The 21509-nt window shown below is 39.6% G+C and overlaps 1 protein-coding gene across 4 annotated transcripts in view; it reads left to right on the top strand.

Moving 5' to 3' along the window:
* The first annotated feature begins 1169 nt into the window (after positions 1 to 1169).
* Positions 1170 to 21509, top strand: part of pkn2a (protein kinase N2a) — a 36119-nt gene continuing 15779 nt past the window's right edge. Inside the window, exons 1-3 of one of the 4 annotated variants that reach the window (XM_077556599.1) lie at positions 1170 to 1429; positions 17642 to 17806; positions 18106 to 18241. In XM_077556599.1, the coding sequence (XP_077412725.1) occupies positions 1409 to 1429; positions 17642 to 17806; positions 18106 to 18241 (322 nt within the window). In that variant the 5' untranslated portion in view covers positions 1170 to 1408. Of the gene's footprint in view, positions 1430 to 11951; positions 12187 to 17641; positions 17807 to 18105; positions 18242 to 21509 lie in introns of those variants that run through there. The other 3 variants (XM_077556596.1, XM_077556597.1, XM_077556598.1) reach the window with 3 other exon arrangements.

The raw sequence follows: 21509 nt of genomic DNA, 5'->3' as shown, positions 1-21509 counted from the left end.
CACAGTTGTACCGAACGAGAGGTTACTTTGGAGTTGCCAAGCCAGCTGGATCAGGAGTAGTTGCCATGACAAAACCAAAGGACAAGCGCTTGAGTCGTGTCCTCTGGGGCTGCAGCATGACATGTCATACCCCGGTGAGAAGACTAACTTGCCTCTGCATTATCTAACCCGCTATGAAACAGGCCTCACATGTCTGGGACTGGAAGCTCCTTGTGCTCTTGCTGCCATTGCTCAAATATGTGATGATGTGGACAACAACAACATCATGGTCTCATAATATGAACATTGTCCTCTTCATAAAAACCACCAAGGTCTTGTCGGGTAGATGTATTTACCCTGTGCATCCATCCAAGGCTATGATAATGCCTGCTCTGTTTTATGTCTCCATGGTGACCATCCTCAGAGGCTAATTTTGGGTGCGAACAGGTGCTCCGGACAGGATGCACCATTAATCATCATTATGATGGAACAGCAATAGATCACAATCATGCACACGAAGAAGACGCAATTCAGACATGAGTTATTAAAAGAAAAAAATGAAAAAACGGTAACCCGGTGGCTAATAGGTGATGTCTGGTCGGTGCTGGATTTCACTTTCCTTTCTTTTCTTAGATCCTTCCTCGGGTCTCCTGACAACCTCTCGACTCCAGCTGGATTTTTAAGTATTCGGTTTAGGTGAACGGTATGGGATTTTTAATAGGTTTTAGGTGAATTAATGAGTACACACTCACACGCACACACACCCGCACGTACTCACGCACTTACTCACGCACATACAAAAAAAAAGAAAAAGAGAGCGAGAGAGAGCAATGATGATGACATGTCGAATCAGTAAGATTACCGAATGAACAATACTGAGTTCTCTCTTAAAGAAGAAAAAAAAGAAAAGAAAAAAAGAGCGAATACGCGGGTGCCGAACGCGAGTATGTGGGGGTCCACTATAGGCCAATCTAATAATAATAATAATTTAGGTCTATTTGAGGGATTTCGATTTTGATTTACTAAAGTTTTGCATTCACTAAATATCTACATGAAATGTATTTCAATTTACTAAATATGATGATATTAATTCATATTTACTAATTTCGTGGGTGAAATTACTTGTCGATACTTGTTGGCGGTGGCTAGGCTTCTCTGGGCGGACGCTTCCACTTAACCACCGCCTCTTTCTCCAACTACACTGGGACAGCCTTTAGTCTTCACTTTTTTTTTTTTTTTTTTGGGAACTAGCGAGCACAGCGGCGCGGGCAGGCGCGGAGCAAGGCAACCATGGGAAGTTTATCTCACCCGAGATGACCGAAAGTCGACGTTTGTGCTGGGATACGTCCAAAGAAAAAAAAACTTGTTTTCGGAGTTCCAACTCCCCTCCTCTCTCCCCGTAGGATTTGATTCAAAGGCGACAAGCAAGATGGCCGCCGACTCCGTGCAGGTAGGAAAAGTTGACAACTGTTGACGAAAAAGTGAAATAAGTTACTCAGGGATTGGGACAGAAAGCCAGGGGGGGAGTTTGACTTCATTGGGGCTTTGTCGACGAAGCCAGGAAGTATGAATATGAGGTGCGCCCAGAAAAGTTTGTTTGGTGGTGGGGAATGATCCAAGGATTTGAGGCCTGGGAAACAATTATCCAAACTTTAATACTTATCCATAAAGTATCACACGTTCTAAACCGTTGCCGTTATATTCATCTCATGGCCACGATATTAACTTTAAGGGTCACTAGTTCCACTCGTTTGGTGGTTAAACGTTAACTTGCAGAGGGATCTTGCTAACCTTAATGTTTTGCCGTCGTTTATTTGCTATATTTAGCATTATTGGCAATGTGGTCAACTAACTTGTCTTGTCTTTGCCACGCAAATTGTACACGACAGATGGACATGTCACTTGTATATGGGTCACTTGTTCGTTCCCTCCAATGGTGGTTAAACATTAACTTATACTTTTAGCAATATTGCTAACATTAGTGGTGTTTTCCTGTCTTTATATTATTTACCATACTGTATTTACATTAATGACAATATCGTGAACTTGTTTTTTACCATGCAAATTGTATAAAAAAAACTAAAACATGGACATGCCATTTGTAAAGGGGTCACTGGCTACTTCCAATTGTGGTAAAACGTTAACCTGCAGGATATTGCTATCTTAACTTGCTGTATTTAGTATAACTTGCAATATTGTGCGCTTATCTTTTCTTTGCACTTCAAATTTTACACACCACATGGACATGTCACCCGTAAAAGGGTGACAGCAACACACGGACCCCATGGACACATTACAAATCCACAATGTTGCCTCTTTTATATCATGCAATAGTGTGTGTGTCATAGTTGTTCCCTACCTTTGGTGTATTATTTAGTACTGTAATAAATACAAAAAAGCCCTGAGTCACGACTGAATGTGGTTTCACTTGAGTGACGTCACACTCCATGTGACTTTCTCATAATAATAAACTGCAGCTGTTACATACCAATAAAGCAGAATGTTTTTGACTTTTTAGGACATTTCAGGTGTTAGGAAGAGCACTAGTTTGCTTATTAGTATTGGTGTGAGTAATAGTAGTACTTTCCATGGCTACTGTAGACAGAAAGTGGACCAACAGGTGGTGATGATTGGTCCATGATTGTGACTGTAATGTTTTCTGGGTGTTTATCTGCCTCTGATTTGGACTTAAGTAAAAGTAATCAGGTACAGACTCTATAAAGTGAAAATATTTTTACTGATAATTATGCTACATACAATGCCAGTTTAAACAACACAAACTGTTCTTTCAACCTTCCATCCATCCATTTTCCAAACCGCTTATCCATTCAAATTTTAACACCATTTAAAGTAGCAACGGACATTTTAATAACCAACTGCATGTTTTTCTAAAAGTCTTGCCACAAATTTGACTTAAATGTTTAGCCTGTAAGCCAGGGGTGCCCAAGTTTGGTCCTCAAGAGCCCCTATCCAGCCTGTTTTCCATGTTTCTCTCCACTAACACACCTGATTCATGATCAGGGTCGTTATCAGGCTTCTGCAAAGCTTGCCGATTAGCTGATCTGCGCTGCAGGAGGGAAACATGGAAAACAGTCTGGATAGGGGCTCTCGAGGACCGGACTTTGGCACCGCTGCTGTAAGCAAAGCATTACAGGTGTGTGCAGTAGGGCTGCAGCTAGTGATGGGTAGATGAGGCCTCACGGAGCGTGTCGTGTCGGCACGTTGGGCAAACTGTATTGACACTGTGTCGGTTACTGTGTCAGTCTGTTCCTTAATGACACCTGCTGGATCTTACATCATTTCATTGCAGGCAAACTACGGTATATGCAATATTATTTAGTTATGTTTGTATTGTTTGTTATTTTATTATTTCCATTTTAAGTTTTAAATATCTTTGAAATAAACAGTCAACAAATAATGTGTACATGTGTCAATAGTTGGGTTTCTGTCCACCCATTTTGATTCAAATTTTCAAGAAATGCGAAAATAAAACTGAATGAAAACTAGAAATTCGAAACAGGGCCCAAAATTCGCCCAAAAAGTTATTACGCTTAGAGGGCATGGATTTTGAAGCGTATCGAAAAAAAGGAAAATACCAATTTTGGCTATGGAAACAGGTTTTGCAAATAAACGCAGACAAGACCGGATACACGTAGCACGTTTTGACCGTATATTACGTCACACGTACGTTTGTACTTCCAAAGTAATGTCGGGCGATAAAGTAATGTATGTTTGGGGGGACGACGAAGCAGAAATCTTTTTGGAATTAATTAAAGAAGCAAATATTGCAATATATGCAATTTTAGATGGAAAACGGCAAAGAAACGCTACGGTTTATCAAGAAATACAAAAGCAAACTCATACGACGTCAACGGCGCAGTCGCTTCCTGGTCTTCTTTTTCTTCTTCTTTTAAATTACTGGTGGCTCACATTTCTATGGTGTACATCGCCACCTACAGTGGAGGTGTCCCCTCTCAAAAGAAGAACCGATGGTAACTGGCGTAAGTCGCATGTCCGTTTTGCGCATTTTCAGTATATTTTGCGAGAAAAAAAAAGTAAAACAATTGGATGGAGACCCACCAATGGACTATATGCCACGGAGGAGGCGGGGCTTCCAGGTTTTCACCCATCAACTTTGTTTCCGTTTTCGGTTTGCGACGTGTGGGCCGTGTCCCAGTACTTGCGCATCCGCCTTTGTGCCCCTTAGTTGCGCGTTCCCGTTGACGGGTTCGAGGCTGCGAGTGTGTAGTGTCGGTCTCAGTGTCCAAAGCATTTCAGATAGCCGAGACGCCCTCCCGCCGATGAGCGGGGAGCGCGCGGTTTGGGGCGCAGGGGTGGGGGTGCGAGTGTTGGAACCCGGCAAGCAGTGGCCGGAAACGGCGCTGATGTGTAAAACCCGGATCATGGCATCTACCTCATTATATCAGAGTAAAAGTGTTGCGATTGTGAAAATATGTTGCTTATGTACTTGTCTTTGAAGCACAGAGTTCTTAAAATTATTTTTCTATGTATGCTTTATTTGTTTATTTTTGTCATTTTTTCCCAGTGTTTTGGCAATAAAATGATTTCTTTTCTAGCTTAGGAAAAGAAAAGACTCTCTTGAGGTATTGATGTGGCTGGTGTGCCTAAAAAAGTGGAGATAATGCATAGAAAATTGATGTAAAAAAACAACAACAACTAATTAAACAATTCCATAAATAAAACACTTATTTTAAAATACTATGCGATGTGCGCAGCGACACAAGGCATCGCTCTTATCAGGTCGACACGTGCCGACATGTCGATGCGCATGGACCCATCACTAGATGCAGTTATTAAATATTTTGGTAGTCTGATATCCTACTGAAAAATAAGAATAATATTAAAAATAAATAATACTCAAGTATTAAGATAAAAATGTTAAAAATAACCTGAACGTTATTTAAGGGTTAAAGAACATTTATAAACACAAGACAAAAAAAACATTTCCACTTAATGAATGACCAACTGGTTTTCCTTTTTAGATCACTTTTTTTTTTTTTACAAAATTTAGACTGTGCCTAGCAGCATCCTGTTGTCCTCTCTAGAAAGATAAATTATAGATAAATCAATTTTAGACAAATCTCTAACCTTGCCAGCAAGAAGAATTCTCGCGGTATATGTGAGCTCACAAACTCCGGAGAATACATCTCGTACTGCTCCCGCTCATAACGTTTTCAGCCGAGCTTTTTCAGGTCGGACCAATCAGGCATTGTTTAGGGCGGGACAAAACCAAGAAGCGCCGATGGCAGGGGGGAAACAAACAGACAAATGGATTCTGCAAACTGCAATTAATTCTGTTCTCGCAGAATTGCTCAGTTTCCTTGTTGAATGTTGAACAGCGAGAGGGGCTTTGTGCATTTTTATCTGGTAAAGATGCTCCTGATCTTTGTACTCATTTTAAATCGTGTGCAAATTTGACACACAGGTGGCCATTATTAATAGTGTTGAGGGTGACTAGAAGCTGTATGTAGATCTCTCTCAGTTTGTGGCCACAGGAGAGCCGACTGTGGGATGGAATTGGAAGGCAACCGAGATGGGCATCATGCAGAAGGGAAGGCGCGGGAAGCAGGATAACGGCCTCAACTTCTCTATTGTCCTATTGTTAGAAAGAAGCTCTTGTTGTATGGCACTTGGTCTTAGACCTAATATTGCCCTGCGCCTCCCATTCGCCTCTCATGTGCTGTAAAAGATCAGTCGAGTTGGACACGTGCAGGTACCAGTTGTTGGCTGTCTGCAGGTCACTTATAGCTATATATTTTTAACAGCTGCTACGGCATGTGGCTGGTATTGTTTTCACCGTGTGCATGTGCTTATAGACCCCAACTCAACAGTAACTTTTGCAGAAGTATTTTTTGCACTTCACTTAGGCTGTATGTATATTGTGCCTTTTTTATTAGAATTTTTTTTCCATTGAATACGTATGGAAGATATATTTGCACAGGTTTATGGGCATTTTAAAACTTCAATTTCACTAATTGATACATCAAATAAAGATATTTTCCAGAAATGTTTGAATTTGTTTGGTATGGTTTGCCTCTTTTGGGGTATTTAACAAATAGTTTAGGAATATTATACCCCGTCTGTTTAACTTGGAACAGATTATTTTAGCATTTCCATGCAAAATGTAGTGGTAACCTGATATAAGAGTGGCCTGATTTACTAATTTTCCAAGATAAGAGCCGTCAAGGCTATTTATTGCTATTCTAGTTGTAGTACATTGGTAGGCTAACAAAATTAGCATCAGTGTCGAGATGGTCATAACTCCTTAAGCAATGGATATTTGAACACAAGCAAGCAATACATGTAGACAATTTCACAACACTTGGGCATATATGCGTTATCTGTGAAGAACAGCTAATATTACATCTTTACTGGACTGAAAGTGAGTTCTTAGTGTAATACTGCCCCCAAGGCGCAAATACCAAAAGGAGCATAACAATAATTGGCATTGAAGCATGAAATAGTGATGCACTTTTGAATTCTATTTTATTTTTATTGTGCAATTTTTCTTGTAAAAAAAAAAAAAAAAAAATCACATTACAATTTTTTGTTGGTGATTATGGACTGGCAAAATTGTATGACATATTTGTCCATTTCAGTGGGGAAACATAGTTGTGAACAAGTTTGTGGAATACTATAACTCTTGGAAGGTTTCCTAGGCTTTCTTTTTTTGTCATTTTACGTAATCCACATACCCTTTGACTTTGTGGGAGTGAGGAGGGACGCTTACACTGACTACATTTACATGCTGTCAGTATTTGGGTGAAGATAAAAAATAATTCATTTTTTTTTTAATTTATGTGGACAATTACTCCCGTCCGTGTACATGACAATTTGAATATGATATAAACTGCAATGCGCGGACGCAATGTCACAAATAGACACCATTTCATCTTATTACTTCTTACAGTCAATAAAATTCATTATATTCATTAGGGGTGGGAATCTTTGAATGTCTCACGATTCAATTCCGATTTTTGGGTGCACAAATCGATTTTCGATTAAGAACGATTTTGATTCAAAATGATTAGATTGACAATGATTTTTGTTTCAATTTATAGATGTTCAAGGAATCGTAATGATCTACTCCAGTCTGACTCGCTAATGCTCATTAGTGCTCTACTTGCGGCACTTTTATCACACACAAAAAAAAAACGTCTCCACGCTGCAAAAAAACAACTTTTATTGGAATAACTTGATCGTGACTTTTTCCTGCTACTCTGTGGCTACAATTTAACAGTGTATCAGACTGCGTGGAACCACACTGCCCCTGAGTGGCCAAATCCGGTACAACATGAATAGCGCTCCCAATAAAGGCACACACAAACAAAGGGAAGACAGTATAAAATAATTTATATAAAATCGATTTTGGGATATTTAAAATCGATTCTGTATCGTACTAAATGAGAATCTCGATTCTTATGAGAATCAATTTTTTGGGGCACACATGTCACTCACCCCACTAATAAAGCAGTCCGTTTCTTCCTCGCTCCAAAGTGTGGTTCTGTTCCACGTCTCAATTTTGCCATGTTTATCTGTTCATGTATATCCGGTGGGTTGCACGCCAGACGCCGCCGATACAAGTACTTCCTGTACTAAAAAGTTAAAGCATGCGCAGAACACAGACCAATGTTCCATTCAAACGAGGTATTCCGATTGCGTTTATATGACCAAATATTCGGGTTAGAAAAGGGGTAACCAGGGGGTGTTATTTTGGGTTTTAAAAACCCCCGAGTAAGAGCATGTTCAGGGATTTGTGCATGTTTACAAGCCGTTCAAAACTTGAATACTACCAATATTGGGGTTTTGAAAGGGTTTTTGACTGCTTAAATGTAGTCACTCATTTTATATCAACTTTTGGAGGGTGGACATCATGAAAAATTGAAAGCTGCATAAGGTGGTCAGCAGCTTGTAGAAATTGGCAATTCCCAGCTCTCTCTCTTAAAAAAAAAAACACGTTTCTGGTGTCATACCCTTGTAGGTTTTGCTACCCTATTTATTTCCGTCTTATCTGATTGACTTTTCATGGACTTCCGTGCATTGCTGCACAATAAAATAGTCCCTTTTCCGGGTGTCCTTGCGCTATCCCGGTTCAAGCTGGGCAAATATGTCTATAGTCAGGAGCAATTAAATTTCATAGGGCAGCAATACTTTTTCTCGCTGCTATTCTTCTCAATTCCTTGAGTTTTAACCTCTTCACCTATGAGTCATATGGAAGCATCTTGACCAGGACTTATACAAAGTATAGTTTCCTTTTTGTTGTGCTGTGAATGTTTCTCAATGGCATGTCAACATGGCAGCTCCCGGCTCATTTGGCTTCAATCCAAAATGTTACCACATCACAATGAAATTAGGCTTTGGAACTAATTTGGAACTAATTCCATTTATGTACAACTACAGCTGTCATTTTTAGCCCTGGAGTTTCAGGGCTCAGACCGGCCCACTTTAGTTCATATTTGAATGAACGAACATACACAATTTTACAGTTTGTGTGTCAATGTAAAAGAGATGAGTATTCCCTCCAACAATATTCATATTGCATTCGAAAAAAATGCAATTTACAATTGAATGCTCTTACTAGAGCGCAGTCTTTGTTTATTTGAACAAGTATGTGAACATAAAATTGGCACCCAAAAAAAGGACAAAAAGAAACCAATAAGCAAATACAACATTTTACACTTCACAAGACACACTTACCAAATGAATTTAAACCAGCGAGATTAAGGCAGCTAACACTGTATTTTCTGTTAGTACTCTTATTTTGAAATGTGTTCTCACCACTTCTGGTGCACACTACTGAACTCACTGACGCTAACTTGAAGAGCGCAACGGTAATTGTGAGAGGCTTTCCCATCATGCTTTGTTGCTGTTACTAGTAACACTGGTGATTGTGTTTTGCCTCTTTTATGTGTTATTTTTGTACAGACAAGGTTTAATAAAGTTATACTGTTTATTGTTTCTATTCCTGGATTAAAGTTTGTCTACTTTTGGTAATAAATGATTGTAACTTGGTGACACCCTTAGTAATAAAGGCAAGCAGTCAGTGCTATACTGTATATATGTCCAGTGCTACTCACACTGGTGTATGGAAGGTGCGAATGTTTGGTGGTGGTCGGAGGGTCCGTAGGCGCACACTGGCAGCCACACTTCCGTCAGCCTGCCCCAGGGCAGTTGTGGCTACTTAAGTAGCTTACTGCCACCACAGTGTGACTGTGCGAGTGCAAGAGTAATGTATCCATTCCAGTGTAAAGCGTCTTTGAGTGTCTAGAAAAGCGCTATAAAAATCTGATTTATTATTATTATTATTATTATTATTATTATTATTATTATAATGGCTGGTAAGGGTGATTGGAGTAACAGTTGATTGACAATGAGACAGTCAACATAAGATGACGTGGATACTCTTTATTTACGGGCTGATTTCAAAATGAATGTGTGAGCTGCTGTCTGCTATTCATGGCCCGAAATATAGAGCGGTCCACCGGGAATTGTCCCGCCCCTCCAGATGGCCCAGTCTGGGCCTGTGTGCGTGTGTGCGAGTACTGCCTCCCACAGCGACACGTTAACTAACAGGAGAGGGAAAGAAGCAACGCGAATTTTGTTAACATATGGAAACAAACACGCATGTTAATGGAAGTTTGTCAAATCCAGAAAAAAATCAATTTTATTTATTGAATAATAAGTTGGTATAGTAATTATCATGACATGACTATTCAATACTCTACCAAACTAGGTTTGCTGTCCTCAAACATCCAATGTGTCAATCACGATTAAAGTAAATGATTACAGATAACATACAACTGAAGTGATAAGCCCTCCAATACACATTGCAAGTCAAGTTCAAGGATGAAGACCCATTTAGGTTTAATTGACATGATTACCAGAGTAATCGATCGAATAATCATTAGGATAATCGATTCTAAAAAGATTATTTTATGACAGCCCTACTACAGAGGTTTGAAGACAATTGTTTAAGACAAAGTCAGAGGCTAAGATCTGTCTAGTACTAAATTGTGGACATACGGCATTTAAATGTTTTTCACAATTTCAGTTTTACTCATGTTTTCATTGTCATTTTGTGGACACACTAGGGCTCTGGCATGAGTATCCCTTTCCCGCGATATAAAAACTTTGCCGTTCGCATTAGTTGGTGAAATCGCAAGTCACTTAGGTCCAGCGCTCACTAGTGCTGGGCGGCGATATGACGATATTTATTGTGAAGACGATTGGAAAAAAAAAAATGATCGTGTCATTTTCTTCCTACCGTGTCCATCGTCGTTTGTCACTTACAGCAAAAAGCAAAAATGATCAAAAGTGACATAGAACGCTTGTTTGACAGACGAGAGCATTCATTCTGCATGTTTGCTTCACACAGCTGTCACCAGGTGGCAGCCTGAACAAATGGACATGGCAGTGGATTATACATAGCCGTCATGCATTACAAGATTACGGTGCCAAAGTAAACCTAACATCCATCCATTATCTGAACCGCTTGCAATCAATGAAAATTAATCAAATACGAGGTGGGTAAAAGCAAATAAGGAATACTATTACTACTTTGAAAAACTTAACTAAAATAATAAACCCGTAATTATTAAATAACCTTTTCTTCTTTTTTTTTTTTTTAATCCGACCTCAAAGCATGCTGGGTACTCTTTTCGGCTCATCGATTACACTTTTTACAAAGTTCTCGCTGGTACCGCGTTAAAGTGGAGCATGTCTGTCACATGTGTATAATGTCACTTTGAAATAAAATAAGAAAATAAATAAATAAATAAATAAAAAATAAATCGTAGTGTTGTCGAATTTTTTTCATAGAAAAACTAGAAGTATATTGCCGTATATCATTATCGTGATAACATAGCCTATATTGTGATAGAAGTTTTTTTCCATATCGCCCATGATTTAATAGCGAAGTGTTAGTTTGTCAGCAAACAGCTGGGGATATGTTTCATCGGGGGAAAGTAAATAGTAGAGCTGTCAAACGATTTATTTTTTAAAAATCAGATTAATCACATCTTAGAAGTTTGATTAATCACTTAACAAAAAAGGCTTTTTTATCAACATTTTTTCCACCAAATTTGAAGAGCACCAGGTTATGTGTTAATTCTTTTGACATTTAATGTTATGAGGACGTCTTCAACATTTTTTGATCCCTTGCACACGCTCATCCTCCTCTTTTTCTAATCAGTTAATTACTTGCATTATTTAAAATGAAAAAATATGACCCCAATATTTTGACATGAGCAAATATTCTAAATGTGATACGCAAACATTTATTAAATGCTTTGCTTTAATGCATGTCGTTATGTTTATTGCTCAAACACAACCTGTGCTACCTTAAACGTTGCCATCCGCTTTCACGCTTAAGGATAATCTATGGTCAAAATTAATAGTGCGATTAATCTGCGTTAATTCATGATTAATGCAATCTTTTTTGTGATTAATTAATCAGTTAACACTTTTAACTTTGACAGCACTAGTAAATGGATTACTTTATGAATAGTAAACTGAGAATTTGCAGAGAATTACACCCAATTTCAGTACTATTGTATTAATTTTCCCATCCTTTTAAAAATGTTCATAATACAGCCAGTGCCCATCTCTCATTCCTACTTGTTTTGAATAAGCACCTTTCATTTGTGCTGAGATTTGAATCTGTGCCCAGATTTGAACGGTGCTCTAATCAGGAGGGTGAATTGTTATTGTCTGGGTGTAGTTTGAATAGTTGTTTGTAATGTTTGTTCCTCTCCTGTAGCACACCAGCATGAGAGGTCGTGATAGACGGCCAATGTTATGTTTTTAACTTGGGTTAATTTTAGCCACTGGAGTGAGATTAGGTCCCATTCCGGGCTGCTCTGACCTCACTGAGTGAGAAGCTAATAGGGATTTGGCTGTCGCCGCTCAGACGGTTTATCTTCCCCAGTTTATGTCACTGGCGTGTGTGAGAGACAAAATGAGATGGCAGGAGAAAATCTGGTGGAGTGAAATGAATGAGAGTGGCTTTGAATGGAGCCTTTGCCTACAGTGATCTTGACTTCATAGTGAAAGTGTTCTTCACTCTTTGAAATGGCAGAACTTCAGTGGGGTTCTTTCGATGACCATTTAACTTGTCAGCACAACATGCGTGGGATGGTTTGGCCAGCCGATCTCGAGATGGAATTGGCTGAAGCTGATGATGTTATGGTAAGGTTAAGGATTTGAAAACAATTTTGAATGTTGTCTGTCTGTCATTTAAACTTCATGTTGCTTTCAAGCCACAAAATATTGAAGATTTTCAGACTGCAATTAACCATTATCTTAATGATCGATTGTAGTCTGTTTTATTTTGGCTGATAATTGATCAATCGGTTAGAAGATGAAAAAAAGAGTTACATTTTTATCCCTTTGTTCCCCCCAAAAATGGACATTTCAAATTAATTATGATTCAGTTATTGGTTTGGTCATTAACATGTCAGAAAACAGGCAAAAATGTTGGTCATTGTTTTCCAAATTAAAAGCAGATGTTTGCAAATGTTTTATTGTGATTCAGCACAAAGATAATCATTCTGCTTTGCTGGAGGACTACAGAAAATTGAGAATATTTACTGTTAAATTCCATGGATTTTTACTATTTTACATTTAACAGTCTCTAAACGCTAATCGCTTATCAAAAATAATTGAGACCTACGGGCGTCCCCAGATTTGTCTCAACGAGACCTTTCCAACGGTGTACGGCCCGTCGCGTTCCGACCTTGCCCGTCGCCTTCGCGTCCTGGAGATAGCGGCCCGACATTTTCCCAATTTCATGCCCTGGAACGCTCGCGTGTCCGCCACCGCCCCATGGCTCACCCCTAGATTACACCGCATGCGTTTGCAATGCGGATCCGCTCCACCGATTTGTTTCCATTTCCGGCTTGTCCATATTACACCGGCTGCGTATGCTCTGCGGACCAGCTTGTCTACTCGATGTGCTCCCGAGCCTCCCGATCGAAATGGATTTCTCAGCCTCGTATCATCGTCGTTAAAATTAAGAGTGACATTTTTAACTGCTGTTTTGTTGTTGTTGTTGTGTGTGTGTGTGTGTGTTTTTTATTACTATTTTTAATAATTTTTGGGGGGAAATAGATAGATCGCCGTTATATTTTTGTTTCTCAAATAAATATTTTGGATATTAGTTTATTTATATTTTATTGTTGTTATTATTATTATTATTATTATTATAATTATTTAAAAATCTACAAAGGTTTGAACGTAGAGAGTGTATAGGCCTACTGTGTTTAAATAAGAGACACAATACAGTATGTGAGAAAATGTTAACGCCTATCAAGAAAAGTGCATGTATAAAGTGTGTGGTGAGGTGTTCAAATGTATATAATAAATGAAAAAATATAGTATGAGCGAAAAAACATTTAGAATAACAAAAAATATATAGCATATATAGTATAAGTAAATAAAAAAATACTTGAAATGAAAAAAAAGACTAAATGAAAAAAGAATATATGATGAATGAAAGCATTCATAATAAACTAAAAACCATACCAAAAACAAATTAACATATTAAAATAAAATTAGCACGGATTTCCATTATCGTGGGTAGTTTTTGGAACGTAACACCCGCGAGAAACAAGGGAACACTGTACACACACAAAAATTATTGTACTGTACTCAAGTCTCCATGGCATGAGTAATCAATAGAAACAAGTAATTTTGGGGGTGGACTACTCCTTTAATGTTTTATTCAAATGCAAAAATTCTACATCTTACCACAAATATTTATCTTATTTCTAATTAAATTATTATTATCATTAGCATTATGATAGATGCAAATTGTCCAAAAAAAACAAGTTACTTTTTAGGTGATAAGTCTTATTTTAAATGTAATGAGATTTGTTTAGACCATAGATGAGACAATATTATTATTATTACTATTATTATTATATAAATACATTAACTTACCAAGATGCAGCCTGCGCTCGAAGCACTGCAGCCTGGTCCGTTCGTTTAAGGCAGCTGCCCTCGCCATGTTTGCAGCATTGTCTGTCTGATGGCATTTCATACCGCTTGTAGTGACCCTCTTGCCAATCAAAACAGGTCACCATGGTTACCTGTGGGTTGTTGTTTTGACGCTGGGTTCAATGACGAAGACTCAATCCAGTTTCGACTTCACAATGCTGGTTTATTTTACTTACAATTTGTTTCAATTTTGTTTCCACTTGGACAGAGAACGTGAGTCCATAATGACCAGACACAACTCGATCACCACGCCACCAGCCACGTTCTAAAACTGTTTTTCTTCTCCCACTGGTTACACCTGAGACTCATCATCCCACTGATTAAGTAGTCTACGGCCAGGGTAAATGGGCACCACTGCCCCCCCAAGTGGTGGGAGGTTTAACAAATAAACAAGTTAACAGAAATGGCTCTTACACCGCTTGTCCAGTAACCCCTCTTTAGTTACGGTGTTGAATGGCACCATGTCTTTCGCCAGGGGAAAAGTTATTGCATCCGTGATTTGTCGGTGCTGTTTGGACTTCTTATCATAAGTTGTTATGCTGGCAAACGCATCTGTAATTGCTTTTTGAGTACAGTAATTTCTGGACTATAAGCCGCTACTTTTTTCACTTTTATTCGACCCTGCGGCTAATACAAAGGTGCGTCTTATCCATCACATCACAAGGGGGCGCACTAACAAGGAAGCGTATGAGCGTTAAGCAGATTGACCAAAATTGGAGCCGTTAAGAGCAAAACTATCGCTAGCATTTGAGTTGCCAGTCATGGCAAAATAGCCACTGCCTTAAACAAATGACGTGGGGCAACTTGAGCAATATACTTGCGGCTGGGTAGCATGAGTTGACATACCTGGCTTCTCCCGTTTTCAGCAAGTGGTGTAATCGAGTCTTATTAGCGAGGTGCAACATGTCCGCTTTGGTGATCGCTCTTATTGTGTCCCTTTCTTGTCATACATGCTTCCTTGTGTTAATGACTCCTCCACGGAGTCATAACTGTTTGTTTTTGGGGGTTTTAGCGGGAGTTTGTTTGCTGTTGAGTTCCTCCCATATGGAGTGTGTGAGGACACGACTAGCAGAGCTAAAGCTGCGGGGGCGAAAGCCGCGAGCGCGGTGCAACGAAAGGGGGAAAAAAACTCGATGTCATAATATTTTTACTCGTCCACAATAAAACACTTGAATTAATTTAAAAAAAAATAGATTTATTGCCCCGCTCTAAGCTGCAGTTATAGTAGCCAATTTTGACCGGGGTAAAGAACACATGCCTGTGAGTATTGTTATACTGTCAGTGTGCATGTGTTGCGCCACCTCTTGAATTGAATTATCTGTTGTTTAAAGGATTTATAAAACCACGACACAGAGGCTGTTCATGATTCCATTTTGCATTGTTTGCTAGCATTAAGCTAGGTGGACTTTCCTAAGACAAAGCTTAAAATACAAAATGTGTAATTCTTTGTTTTATGTTTAGTTTGATAGTAAACTTCAACTGGGAGTGTTCACTATTTTCCAACCTGCCACTTGTTGCGAAGTGAGTTAAAGTCACTGGCACCGTACAGTGCCCATATCCCAAATTTTTGCTTGCAAGCCAAATACGCTGGCTCGTGTCTCACAGGCACCATTCCAAATTATTTTTTTTGTTTTCAGTTGTGTTAATGTTAGAAATATTGCAGACTTTCTAAAACTCCTGCAAAATGATTAATTCATTTTCTGGTCTGTTTTACTGTTCATTTTCAAATGCGTAATTATGAATGAATGATCTGTATTTTTCTTACCACTGGTCATAGCAACTGTATGTTTATAAGATGGCAATTCATGACCTATTTAAAGAAATTTGGGTCCTGTTAGTAGCCAAATTTCTAAAAGATATTGTACTGTATTCTACTGTATTAACAGTAATCCGTCCACTATTTTCAACACTACTTTGATTAGCCTTAAAAGGGCTGATCATCAAATCAATCAGCAGTGAAAATAAGCCTTGGATCGGCTAGTAGCACGTCACCACTGTTTTCACAATGACCTCTGACACTGGAACAGAAGGGCTTCCTATTTCTCAGTGACCAAGGTGAAGGCTTGTAAAATGCAGGTCGATCGTAGAGCGAGACCGATTTTGTTTTGTTTTTTTAGGCTGAGAGCGATTGTTAGTAGTCAAAAAGGCAGATAACAATATTTGGAGCCGATACTCACTTTCACTAAAGGGAAAAATATTGGCGTAAATTTGTTAAAAATACATACTCAAATTCTTGACTTTGTTAAAATGTCTTTAAAAGGAATCCCGACTGTCATGACAAGTTTGCTCTATATTATTCATTTGGTTGTTACTAACATAACTATGAGATTAATTTTTCAAAAATCATTCACAGTTTAATACATTTTGTAGAAACTTTATTTGGACGTACGTCGCAACGCATTCAGTGCTTAGTGACGTAGAATGGCGGCAGGCTCTCTGCCAAGCAATGTGAAACGCCTATAAAGAAAGCAAGGTAAGCCTCCGTAACGTTCCTAAAGGGACGATCAAAACTCTTGTATGTGTCTGATGAATGACGAGAGCACGGTGTGGGGGAGGGTGGCTCTCACGATCGCATGTTGTTTCTTTAGGAACGCTACAAGGCTAAACTTGCTTTCTTATAGGCGTTTCACATCGCTCGGAAGAGAGCCAGCCGCCATTCTACGTCACTACGCACTGAATGTGTTGTGATGTAAATAACAATGGTGGCATTCGTCCAAATAAAGTTTCTACAAAATGTATTGAACTGGAAATGATTTTTGAAAAATGAATCTTATAGTTATGTTAGTAACAACCAAATAAATAATGTAAAGCAAACATGTCATGACAGTCGGGGTTCCTTTTAAGCATATGTTTATTGAGCACCTTTTCAGCTCTGCAAAGCAAAAACTTTCTTCTTCTTTTTTCCTGACAAAAAAAAACAAACAACATTCACTACGTTTGCAAACAATCTCAAGCCATCGCCGCGCAGAGAGATCTGAGCTTTATCACAACAACCTATCTCAAAACATTCAGAAAGTGTTTGGAGAAAGCAGTTGTGTGTTAAAGCATCGACCAGGCACAACTGATCATGGTGGGAACATCCCCCCCCCCTCCCCCGAGGCAAATAGTCTGGTGTGTTGTCTCCACGTGGAGCTGCTTTAGCTGTACGTCAGTCTGGCAAAGAGCCCTGTGCCAAGTACCAAAGCTAATCCCTGCATCTCATTGTTAAATTTACACCTATGAGCTGGCTAACACGGCAATGCTGTAACAAGTCAGCTTCAATAAGTGGGAATTTGTTGAGCTTTGACTTGACAACTTTAAGGTTGTGGGAGGGATACAACTATTTAAAATATATTTATTTATATGGGCTCGCTTTTTTGCATATTTTGTCCTACTACTGGAAAGTATCCCCACGATAAACGGGGATTCACTGTGTAACTACCTTCTCAGCCAGCGTTCCAGTCTTGTGGAGCCAACAGCCACACACTGACATGTAAATATACTAGGGACAATGTTTTTTTCTTCATTGTTGCTGTTTGTCATCATGTCTCAATTCAGTTGTGTTTGCTGCGGTGTGTTTTTCTCAGTCTCCTGTGCTACTATTTTGAATTACAAAAACTATTATTTATCTATTGTCACTCATCTCCTTCCTTCTCTCCTCTTGTAGGGGGATGCCAGGGGCCACCTGGTGTCAGAGCGGCTGGGCCTGGGCAACAATCTGGACCTGTCAGACACCATGGTCCAACAGAAACTGGAAGAGATCAAGGAGCAGATTCGGCGTGAGATCCGAAAGGAGCTTAAGATCAAAGAAGGTGCAGAGAATCTGCGCAAGGTACTTTCACCGTCTGTGGGGTCTGTATGAACTACATACTGTAAAACACAACCAAAAATACACACTACTCCCAAGACGTAACTTAGGGATATCAGTTTTTTGGGGTGAAATTTAAGGATGTTGTGGATTTTGGTGTTCAGCTCAAGTTCAACCTGTAAAGGTTATAGTGCATATCATAGTGCATCCTGAAATTTTGAGTAAGTCCAATATCCCAAACTTTCTGTCAGTGCTGTATATGTAGTGTGTGCATTGTATGAGATAGATGTTGTCATGTCTGGACTCTTGCCAATTGTCCTCAGGTCACAACAGACAAGAAGAGCCTGGCTTATGTCGACAACATGCTGAAAAAATCAAACAAGAAGGTGGAGGAGCTTCACCAGGAGCTACAGGAGCTCAATGCCCACATTGTGGTAAAAGACCCTGAAGAACTGCAAGGTAACTTCAGCAAACAGCATTCCCCCTCTCTGTGCAAATGGTAATCAGTGAGTGAGAATGGTTTACCCCATTTAATTTTGGTAGAAATTTAGGTATGTTCAGCAGCTCTGTTTGAAAGAACTTCTCTCAGGGACTGTAGGGTGGCCAGCAGAGCAAAATAAGTGTAATTGTCTTTTAAAATAATACTACAGACGCTCCCCTACTTACGAACATTCGAGTTACGAACAACGGTACATACGAACATTTCTGCGCGTACAGTATGACGAAAAATGTTCGGAAAGAAATGCTGTAAGTTAGATTTTGTATTGCGCGTAGTGCTTCTTTCCGCCGCTAATACCGACGATTGGCGCTGTGAGAGCTCATTGGAGGCTGAGCAACGTGGCGAGGAGGAGGAGGAAGAAACGCCGGTCCCCATGAAGCAGGAAATAACTTTTGAAGCCGATTCCAGCGACGACGAAGAATCTCTCATGATATAAAATCCTCCTCTACCTCCTCCTCCATCATCTCCTTAAGCATCGAGTACATCTTCCAAAAGTAAGTTAAACTTCATTTTATTTATCTTATTACGTACATGTACATACTGTGTGTATGTCTTTCGCTCTCTCTCTCTAACATACGTAGTACAGTACAGTACTGTACGTATTCTCTCCATTTTATTAAAAGTTTTTTTCAGTACAAACCAATGCAGGTTACTTGTACAAGCCTTAAACATACTTATATAAACCTTCAATATACTTATACAGGCTTTAAACATAAATTATAATACAAAATATAGCACTGAAGCAACTTACGAACAAATTCACCTTACGAACGATCGTCCGGAACGTAACTCGTTCGTAAGGTGGGGAGCGTCTGTATTTTTATACAGTATTATAGAGTGGGATTTTCCTTATTAAAAAGCATTGCAAATATTCTGTATTTTTTTAAATGCATTTCCATTAATTTCAATAGAATTTCAATAGGAGATGTTTTGAGATACGAGCGTGGTCACATAATGAATGAAGCTCATATTCAACCGCTCTATTTAGTTTTTGTAGTTCACACAATGTGCTTCAACTAATCTTCTTGCTTGAGAGTTTGGCTTCTTTGTTATTTCATTAGCAACAAAGTGTCCCTTATTACCGGGTACTTGAACGCCAAGTATCACATAGTAAGTAATTTTGACAGCTTTGTGTCAGAACACACCAGTATCAACATCAGCACATACACGTACACAGGCCCAGTCGGTCGGTGGAGGTGACTCACTTTCGAGAGACTGACATTGTTACATTCCACATTCCACTGACAGTTACAATGAGATGACGATTTTTCCCTTCCAAAGCTGTTGAAAGCTGGCTCCCGTGCTTCTGTCAACAACAGTGAAACTCCCAAAGGGTCAACCACAACTGCGGCGTTTGTTCAGCGCGGTCGCTTTACACCGGCGGACCCATGAAGCGAGCGATGGCATGGAAGGAAGCGAAGGAATGGTGTTTGTCTGCCTGATGGTGTTGACATTCCCCGGTTCAGTTGACGTTGGGAAGTAAACGAGGAGGGCCGTGTGTTTTGGGGGAGGGAAGCAGCGTTGTCTCAGTAAATGGTTATCTTGAGTGGGAACAAATTTAGCCTGACTCTGTAACCCTCTGTCTGATGAACAAGGTCTTTCTTTCGTTCTGTGTGACACGTCACCACCGGAATGTCGCTGACCATGGTGAAATGACGGGAGAGCTGGGAATTTAGTGCGTCTCAGCTCCGCAGTCATGGGACAACCTCTTGACACGAAGTCAACTCTTGAACAGCGCCTTTTCCAAATTAGTCCGAAACAGTGTCTGTGTCTCTGCAAGGAGTCCGAATGGGTGGCTTTTGTTGCCTGACAACACTGGAGGTGGGCTGGGCTGTCTGCTTATCACAAACAAAGTCTCTCAGGCCTGATGCAGGGTCACTTATCAGCCTTCCCATTACACATCAGCCCCTTTTTCACTACAGCCATGCATTGACTTAGGAGTTGAATTAATTCAAGGCTTGGAACTCAAAATACTTGTATCTGAAATCTTATCACATTGAAATGAAAGGAAATTCAACTTGTTCACTTCCAGCCATTTTCCCTGAAGCAATCCCCTTCGCTTCCGGCTGTATTACTGGATTTTGACTGATTTAGCAAGGCAGAATATTGTTCTATTGCTATAAAAACATGGAACCTACCAAAAGAAAGATTATAATCTCTTCTTCTATCAGAAAAAAAGTATTTTTCTATCTGTTTCTGTTTTGCAGCAATTAACATTAGAATATAGCTAAGTTTCATCAATATTCACAAATCTGTTTAAAACACTGGGGAAAATGCAACATGGCCCTGGTTGATCTCTTAACCTCTGCTGCCACCTGCTGGTCGTTTTTTGTAATAACTATCATTGCTTCAAGCGTTCTCTTTAATTTAGAGGCTGCATCAATGCCTTTTGTATGCTCTAGCACAAGGGTGGGCACACTCGGTCCTCGATCGCCAGGGTCCTGCAGGTTTTGGAGGTTTCCCTCGTCCAACACAAGCTGTATCGTTATCAGGCTTATGCAGAGCTTGCTGATGAGCTGATCATATATCAGCTGTGTTGGAGAAGGGAAACATCCAAAACCTGCAGGACTCCGGACTCAGGACCGTGAGTGCCCACCCCTGCTCAAGCATATTTTATAGACATTTTGTGCTTACAATTTTTTTTGTACGTGCCAAAACAAAAATCTCTTGTATGTATTATATAACTATGTATTTTGTGCATACAGAGAACAACTTTTTTTCTCCCAAATTAACTGTACAGTAATTTCTGGACTCTAAGGCGGACCTGACTATAAGCCACGCTAGCTAAATTTGGGGAATACCCGAGTTTGTTACACATATAAGCCGCACCTGACTGTAAGCCGCAGGTGTTTTAACTCTTTGACCCCCAAAAACATTTAATAACGTTTAGTAAAATCCAAATGAGTGCCGCCAAAAACGTTAAAAGACGTTAACTATGTTTTTTGGGGAAACGGGTGGAGGAAAGCCTTGGCCAGCTGTGCTCAAAGTATCAAGCAGATCGAGTTAGTATAATGACTATTTATAGGCACTAGATGGCAGCGATGACTCTCTTTGGACAAGATCGGGTAGGAGTCAGTAGTAGAAGACGTGAGGTGGAGCTAGAGTGTTGAGGGGAGAATGGCTGAGGAAGCGAAAATGGCGACCGGTTGCAAGCAGCTCACGCTTGAGCATTTTTTTCAAGAGCACATTGATGATGATGATGGTGACTCAGAGGTTGACGCCGAAGTT

This window comes from Vanacampus margaritifer, chromosome 2 (genome assembly GCF_051991255.1).
Source record: "Vanacampus margaritifer isolate UIUO_Vmar chromosome 2, RoL_Vmar_1.0, whole genome shotgun sequence".
Lineage (NCBI taxonomy): Eukaryota > Metazoa > Chordata > Actinopteri > Syngnathiformes > Syngnathidae > Vanacampus > Vanacampus margaritifer.
This window is presented reverse-complemented; position numbering and strand designations above follow the sequence as displayed.